The sequence below is a fragment of the Entelurus aequoreus genome, linkage group LG01 (genome assembly GCF_033978785.1).
Source record: "Entelurus aequoreus isolate RoL-2023_Sb linkage group LG01, RoL_Eaeq_v1.1, whole genome shotgun sequence".
In the NCBI taxonomy this organism is placed as follows: Eukaryota; Metazoa; Chordata; class Actinopteri; order Syngnathiformes; family Syngnathidae; genus Entelurus; species Entelurus aequoreus.
In genome coordinates, this window is record NC_084731.1 from 53,345,425 (window position 1) to 53,354,474 (window position 9,050).

Below are 9,050 nucleotides of genomic sequence, written 5' to 3' on the forward strand. Positions count from 1 at the left end.
GGGGGCCAAATTGAAAACACCGCATTTGGCCCACTGGCCATAGACTACAGGTGTCAAATTAAAGTCCCGGGGGCCACATCATTTTACGTGGCCCGCAAAAGCCTGGAAATAATTTGTGCCAATAAAGCACTTCATCTTTCTTGTCAAATGTATTTGGTCTTTAAAAAAAATGTTCTTCTTCTTTCAATTTTGATTACCATCTAAGCTTTAGTATTTTCTGATCATGTGACATAATATTACAAGCATTTTTTTTGTTCTCAAAAACTGCTAAAAATCTGCTAGCATTTTTTTTTTCTCAAAAACCGCTAAATATCTGCTAGCATTTTTTTTGTTTTTCTAAAACCGCTAAATATCTGCTAGCCTTATTTTGTTCTCAAAAACCGCTAAGTATCTGCTAGCATTTTCTTTTGTTCTCAAAAACCGCTAAATATTTAATAGCCTTTTTTGTTCTCAAAAACCGCCAAATATCTGCCAGCATTTTTTTTTGTTCTTAAAAAAACGCAAAATATCTGCTAGCATTTTTTTGTTTCTCAAAAACCGCTAAATATCTGGTAGCCTTATTTTGTTCTCAAAAACCGCTAAGTATCTGCTAGCATTTTTTTTGTTCTCAAAAACCGCTAAATATTTAATAGCCTTTTTTTGTTCTCAAAAACCGCTAAATATCTAATAGCCTTTTTTGTTCTCAAGAACCGCTAAATATCTGCCAGCATTTTTTTTTTGTTCTTAAAAAACGCTAAATATCTGCTAGCATTTTTTTTGTTCTAAAAAACCGCTAAATATCTGCTAGCCTTATTTGGTTCTCAAAAACCGCTAAATGTCTGCTGGTCACTTTTACGTCTAATTTCAAAGCAAATTAATTATCATTGTGTCAGTAAAACATATAATAATACATATTCATTTGGTTAATAATATTATGAGGAAATTATACATTTATATTCACAATTGTTTAAATACATTCTGAAATAGTACAGTAGCTATTGATATTTGTTATTGGGTAACTATCACACACACATACCATCATATTATGGTCCTACTAAGGGACCTACTCAGTGGCCTAGTGGTTAGAGTGTCCGCCCTAAGATCGGTAGGTTGTGAGTTTAAACCCCGACCGAGACATACCAACGACTATAAAAATGGGACCCATTACCTCCCATGGGTTGGAATTGGGGGTTAAATCACCAAAAATGATTCCGGGACACGGCACCGCTGCTGCCCACTGCTCCCCTCACCTCCAAGGGGGTAAACAAGGGGATGGGTCAAATGCAGAGGACAAATTTCCCCACACCTAGTGTGTGTGTGACAATCATTGGTACTTTAACTTAAACTTAGTTTTAGGTGAAAATACATTTTTTATAAGCTACTTTACTATCACTTGTCCTAATATATTTAGTTAGTCATTTAAATATGGCATTTACTGGCCGCAATTGTTTTTTCAATATAATTTATATCACCGTATTTTACGGACATCTTTAACAATAACACACCTTTTCAGTCCTCTGCTTGGGTTTAATGCAAACTATTGAACACCAAACATTATGGCTTTTGGCGAAGAAAAATCCATAAATTAGCCGCAGCGTTTTGAAAAGCCGCAGGGTTTAAAGCAGGGGTGCTCACACTTTTTCTGCAGGCGAGCTACTTTTCAATTGATCAAGTCGCGGGGATCTACCTCATTCATATATATAATTTATATTTACTTATTTATGAAATATATGTTTTTGTTAACAAGTTAAAGGTGTTTAATGATAATGCAAGCATGTTTAACACATATAGTTAATATTGTTAATAAATTAAAGGTGTTATAATGATAATACAAGAATGTTTAATACATATAGTTAATATTGTTAACAAGTTAAAGGTGTTTAAAGATAATGCAAGCATGTTTAACACATATAGTTAATATTGTTAACAAGTTAAAGGTGTTTAAAGATAATACAAGCATGTTTAACACATATAGTTAATATTGTTAATACATTAAAGGTGTTTAATGATAATACAAGAATGTTTAATACATATAGTTAATATTGTTAACAAGTTAAAGGTGTTTAAAGATAATGCAAGCATGTTTAACACATATAGTTAATATTGTTAACAAGTTAAAGGTGTTTAATGATAATACAGGCATGTTTAACACATAGTTAATATTGTTAATAAGTTAAAGGTGTTTAAAGATAATACAAGCATGTTTAACACATATAGTTAATATTGTTAACAAGTTAAAGGTGTTTAAAGATAATACAAGCATGTTTAACACATATAGTTAATATTGTTAACAAGTTAAAGGTGTTTAAAGATAATGCAAGCATGTTTAACACATAGATTCCTTTCTTTCATGAAGACAAGAATATAAGTTGGTGTATTACCTGATTCTGATGACTTGCATTGATAGGAATCAGACAGTGGTGCTGATAACATCCACATTTTCAAATGGAGGAGAAAAAAAGTCCTCCTTTCTGTCCAATACCACACGGAAGTGGTTGGTTTTTGGCATCTTATTTGTCCAGCTTCCGTACTCCTTTGTATACACTTTACAAGAAATACATTGGCGGCAAACTCCGTAGCTTGCTAGCTTGTGCACGCCAGCTTTCTGAGACTCTTATTTTGTTAGCGCAGGCAGGATGAAGCAGAGCTTTTATTGTGCAACTGTGCAGTCGGTCTTTGGAGTTTTGACGACAGGTACGGCGCCAGAGTCTGTTGAAATAAAAAGTGTTTCTCGCCTTCCTGTCGGTAATTTTTTCTTAAAGGCCTACTGAAACCCACTACTACCGACCACGCAGTCTGATAGTTTATATATCAATGATGAAATCTTAACACTGCAACACATGCCAATACGGCCGGGTTAACTTATAAAGTGCAATTTAAATTTCCCGGGGAACTTCCGGTTGAAAACGTCTATGTATGATGACGTTTGCGCGTGACATCAATGGTTGAAACGGAAGTATTCGGACACATTGTATCACAATACAAACAGCTCTGTTTTCATCGCAAAATTCCACAGTATTCTGGACATCTGTGTTGGTGAATCTTTTGCAATTTGTTTAATGAACAATGGAGACTGCAAAGAAGAAAGCTGTAGGTGGGATCGGTGTATTGCGGCTGGCTGCAGCAACACAACCAGGAGGACTTTGACTTGGATAGCAGACGCGCTATCCGATGCTAGCCGCCGACCGCATCGATGATCGGGTGAAGTCCTTCGTTGCGCCGTCGATCGCTGGAACGCAGGTGAGCACGGGTGTTGATGAGCAGATGAGGGCTGGCGTAGGTGGAGCGCTAATGTTTTTATCATAGCTCTGACGAGGTCCCGTAGCTAAGTTAGCTTCAATGGCGTCGTTAGCAACAGCATTGCTAGGCTTCGACAGGCGGCACAGCATTAACCGTGTAGTTAGAGGTCCAGTGTTTGGTTCGGTGTCTCCTGATAGTAGTATTGTTGATTTTCTGTCTATCCTTCCAGTCAGGGGCTTATTTCTTTTGTTTCTATCTGCATTTAAGCACGATGCCATCATGTTAGCTCCGTAGCTAAAGTGCTTCACCGATGTATTGTCGTGGAGATAAAAGTCACTGTGAATGTCCATTTCGCGTTCTCGACTCTCATTTTCAAGAGGATATAGTATCTGAGGGGGTTTAAAATACAAATCTGTGATCCACAATAGAAAAAGGAGAAAGTGTGGAATCCAATGAGCCCTTTTACCTAAGTTACGGTCAGAGCGAAAAAAGATACGTCCTGCACTGCACTCTAGTCCTTCACTCTCACGTCCCTCATCCACAAATCTTTCATCCTCGCTCAAGTTAATGGGGTAATTGTCGCTTTTTCGGTCCGAATCGCTCTCGCTGCTGGTGTAAACAATGGGGAAATGTGAGGAGCCCTTCAACCTGCGACGTCACGCTACTTCCGGTACAGGCAAGGCTTTTTTTATCAGCGACCAAAAGTTGCGAACTTTATCGTCGATGTTCTCTACTAAATCCTTTCAGCAAAAATATGGCAATATCGCGAAATGATCAAGTATGACACATAGAATGGATCTGCTATCCCCGTTTAAATAAAAAAAAATCATTTCAGTAGGCCTTTAATAATGAGCTGGCAGTAGCCAGCGTCATCTCAGAAGACCCTCGGGTGCCGTAAATGTCAATCAAGTGACGAAAGTGACGTCATAGTGAAGATTTATGATCGCTCATTTTTAGGACTATTTTTTTAATGCCTGGCTGGCGATCGACTGACACACCCTCTGCGATCGACCGGTAGCTCGCGATCGACGTAATGAGCACCCCTGGTTTAAAGCATAGGAAAAATGTTGCCGCTTATAGCCCAGAATGTACTGTACTATTAGTTCTACACTGAACATTTAGAAAAATAACTACATGGTAAAGTTGTAATGCTGTTTTTGAGGATAAAGTGGTTAAAAATCTAAAGAATTGTAATATTGTTTAAAAGAAATAGTCGTTGTTTTGTTTTTATTTTTAATAAATAGTTTTTATTCTTAAAGTACAGTAGGGAACGGATACATATGGCCCCATTCCTGGATGGATCTCGCGTGAGATGTAGAGGGGGGTTAATCATTTTGCAATGCAGTCTGCTAAAAATTATGAAAAGCGCCACTCAGCATAGCAATTGACGCTGTGGTCAAAGTTGGAATTGCCACAAAACACATTTTGAGATATTCAACACTCTACTGCCACCTGGTGGCTAACGTGAATAGTGCGCCCAACCAGTTTATCATGTGTCCTGTGTCAGGTAAACCGCGACAAATAGGGCACCTTCCTATTGTCAAGAAAAAAGGCATTTCATGTTTTTTCTTAAGGAATTATATGTGGGTAACCCCTCCCCTAGAGGGGGGCGGGGGGGTTACCCACATATGCGGTCCTCTCCAAGGTTTCTCATAGTCATTCACATTGACGTCCCACTGGGGTGAGTTTTCCTTGCCCGTATGTGGGCTCTGTACCGAGGATGTCGTTGTGGCTTGTACAGCCCTTTGAGACACTTGTGATTTAGGGCTATATAAATAAACATTGATTGATTTATTGATTGAATTACTTGAACCTTACTACACAGACTGAAACCTTGAGTGTTTTTAATCAGATATTGTAATATTTTATAATATTCTTATGATATGATAGGTCTCCAAAGAGAAATTGCAATTTTTTTAAATCTGTTGTTAAAAATGACATGTTCAGTTGACCTTTATCTTTAAAGGTAATTTTATTTTTTCCCAATATGATGACTTTTTCCTCCTGAAATATGTTTGCAAACACAACAAAACAAAGTATTTAGTTTCTGGTATCCATCTGTCATTCCTGCATAGATCTAAACTTGTGGAGAGCGAGGCCATGAACGAATCTCTAAGACGCCAGGCTGCTCGGCTGTCCTCTCGTACCGCCTTACCTTCCAGCGCTCTCAGCCCCGCCACCGGCCACCCGCCTGGCTCCTCGCCCGCGGCCATGTCCATGGAGGCCGAGATGACGGACGTGTTGCGCCGAGCCAAGGTGGACATCGAGAGGCTAAAGAAGAAGGAGAGGAGGCAGAGGAGGATGAGGTGAGGGGACCACCTCCTCGTATTCAGACCACACCCTCCGCATGTCATAAGTCCAGTGTTCCTAGAGTGCCTAGCCCATTGATTGTCGACTGCCCCTTTAATAGGTGCATTAACAATTAGGCCAGGGGTGTCCAAACTCGGGTGCCACATTGGGTTAAAAAAATTCTGTCCGCATGTAAAGTAACTATATGTATATATATATTAGGGGTGTGGGAAAAAATCGATTCGAATCCGAATCGCGATTCTCACGTTGTGCGATTCAGAATCGATTCTCATTTTTAAAAAATCGATTTTTTTATTTATTTATTTTTTTTCAATGTATTTTTATTTTTATTTTTATTTTTTTTTAATTAATCAATCTAACAAAACAATACACAGCAATACCATAACAATGGAATCCAATTCCAAAACCAAACCCGACCCAGCAACACTCAGAACAGCAATAAACAGAGCAATTGAGAGGAGACACAAACACGACACAGAACAAACCAAAAGTAGTGAAACAAAAATGAATATTATCAACAACAGTATCAATATTAGTTACAATTTCAACATAGCTGTGATTAAAAATCCCTCATTGACATTATCATTAGACAACAATAGTGTCACAGTGGCTTACACTTGCAACGCATCTCATAAGCTTGACAACACACTGTGTCCAATATTTTCACAAAGATAAAATAAGTCATATTGTTGGTTCATTTAATAGTTAAAACAAATTGACATCATTGCAATCAGTTGATAAAACATAGTCCTTTACAATTATAAAAGCTTTTTACAAAAATCTACTACTCTGCTTGCATGTCAGCAGACTGGGGTAGATCCTGCTGAAATCCTATGTATTGAATGAATAGAGAATCCTTTTGAATCGGGGAAAAATCTTTTTTGAATCGAGAATCGTGTTGAATTGAAAAAAAAATCGATTTTGAATCGAATCGTGACCCCAAAAATCGATATTGAATCGAATCGTGGGACACCCAAAGATTCACAGCCCTAATATATATGTCATCGGCATCGCAGTCTCGGAAGACCATTGATTTCCTGTGCCTCGGAGTCAGGTCTTGTCGCAGCGTCTCCTGTGGCTGTGTAGGCCAATTCGTGAGAGACATTCCTGGCCGCAGATGTCACACATCCAGACCGGCCCCATAGATGTTGCCGGTGTCGCAGAGCCCTGTTTCTTTCTCTTTGCCCTCTTAGCCTCAGGGTGGTTTCTGACTTGAGCAGCCCGCTGCGGAGTGCCTGCTGCCACTGAAGGCGGTCCTGGGCTGCATCTTCCCAGCTGTCGGGGCTGATGTCAAAAGACTTGAGGTCTTGTTTGCAGACGTCCTTGTAACGCAGCTGGGGACGGCCAATCTGCCTCTTGCCAGTTGTGAGTTCAGCATAGAGGATGTCCTTTGGGCGAATGCCCATCGTCCATCCGCCGGACATGGCCCAGCCAGCGGAGACGTCGCTGCCTCAGTAGGGAGCACATGCTGGGAAGCTGTGCTCTTTCCAGGACTGATTGGTTTGTGATCCTGTCCCTCCAGGTGATGCCCAGTAGACGCCTAAGGCAGCGAAGATGAAAGATGTTTAGCCGCCGCTCTTGGTGGGAGTATATGGTCCAGGTTTCACTACTGTACAGTAGAGTGCTGGTGACACAGGCTCTGTACACCTGCACCTTAGTGTGGATAGTGAGCTGTTTTCCCATACTCTCGCTGTAAGCTTCCCAAAAGTTGAGGCAGCTTTTCCGATGCGGCCACTGAGTTCGGCATCGAGTGACAGGTTGTCGGTGATGGTGGAACCGAGGTAGGTGAAGGTATTTACGACTTCCAGGGTGTAGTTGTTGATGGTGATAGAGGGGAGTGGTTCAGTTCCCTGTCCCATCGTCTTGGTTTTGCTCAGACTGATGGTCAGGCTGAAGTCCTGACAGGCTTTGGTGAACTGGTCCATTAGGGTTTGCAGGTGCTCCTGGGAGTGTGCTACCACTGCTGCGTCGTCAGCAAACAGCATGTCCCGGATGACGAGTGGCCTGACCTTTGTTTTGGCTTTCAGACGGGCATGGTGAACAGTGTACCGTCTGTCCTTGTGTGAAGGTAGACTCCTTCAGTTGCTGTACCAAATGCTTGGCGCAGGAGGAGGGAAAAGAAGATCCCAAACAGGGTGGGCGCCAGCACGCATCCCTGCTTGACACCACAGCAGATTTTGAAGGGGTCTGATGTGGACCCATCGAACTGGATAGTGCCATGCATGTCGGTGTGGAAGGACTGGAGGATGCAAAGGAGTTTGGGGGGACAGCCTATTCGTTCAACCAGCTGAAAGAGGCCACTCCTGCTCACAAGTTCGAAAGCTTTCGTAAGGTCAATAAATGCCACGTAGAATGGTTTTCTCTGCTCTCTACACTTCTCCTGAAGCTGTCTCAGAGAGAAAATCATGTCAGTAGTAGACCTTCCTGCTCTGAACCCTGCCTGAGATTCTGGGTATATTTTCTCAGCGAGAACCTGGAGTCTATTCAGTGCAACTCCGGCAAAGAGTTTGCCGGTAGTGCGGAGTAGAGAGATACCACGGTAGTTGGTACAATCACTCCTGTCTCCCTTATTCTTGTACAGGGTTATGATGGTAGCATCCCTCATGTCCTGTGGGACAGCACCTTCACTCCAGCACAGACAGAGGAGCTTGTGAAGTTGGTCGAGGAGAGCAGGCTTTCCACACTTGAGGATTTCAGCTGCGATTCCGTCACTGACAGGTGATTTACCGCATGCTAGGCTGTCAATCGCTTTGCTTAGCTCCTCAGTTGTTGGTTCCATGTCCAGTTCTTCCATTACAGGTTGACACTCAACATGGCGGAGGGCTGCATCGGAGACAGTGTTGTCGCTGGCGTAGAGTTCGGAGTAGTGTTCTACCCAGCGCCAAAGTCCAAGCGCCTTTTTGATGCCGTCGTACATACCTTTGATGTTACCGGAGTCAGCGGCTGATTGGATGTTGCTGCAAAGCTGTAGCCAGTAGCTGTTAGCACAGCGACGGGAGGCATTCTGCAGTTTCTTCCTTGATGCCCTGAGAGCATGTAGGGTATTGCCACTCGACGTGCATTTGTAGTTGGTAAGGGCGATACGCTTTTCTTCCAGTATCGGTGCCAATACAGATGCGTTGGCTTCGAACCAGTCATTGGACCTTCGCAATCTTTTGCCAAAAACCGTTAGGGCCGTGGTGTGGATGGTGTCTCGTAAGCCTTCCCAGTACTGCTGGGCAGAGCTGCACTGGGGTAGTTGGTGGAGGGATTCCTCTAAGGCACGGTTGAAGGAAGCAGTTTTAGTTGGATCGGCTTCTTTGCTGCAATCCACACGGGGGGGTCCTTTAGGTTTGGCTCTGTAGATAATTTTTGTCTGCAGTTTGACTTTACAGCAGACGAGGGAGTGATCGGTGTCACAGTCTGCACTGTCAAAGGTACGGGTTTGGAGGACACTTCTGAGGTCAGAGCGCCGTGTTATGATCAGGTCCAACTGGTGCCAGTGGCCAGATCTTGGGTGTCTCCAGGAGACTTTGTGGCGG

The 9,050-nt window shown here is 42.1% G+C and overlaps 1 protein-coding gene across 1 annotated transcript in view; it reads left to right on the plus strand.

The window, feature by feature from the left end:
- kif21b (kinesin family member 21B) overlaps nucleotides 1-9,050 on the plus strand; it is a 403,877-nt gene that overhangs the window by 193,494 nt on the left and 201,333 nt on the right. The window contains exon 11 of the mRNA XM_062054694.1: nucleotides 5,295-5,525. Coding sequence (XP_061910678.1) covers nucleotides 5,295-5,525 — 231 coding nt within the window. The remainder of the gene's footprint in view (nucleotides 1-5,294; nucleotides 5,526-9,050) is intronic.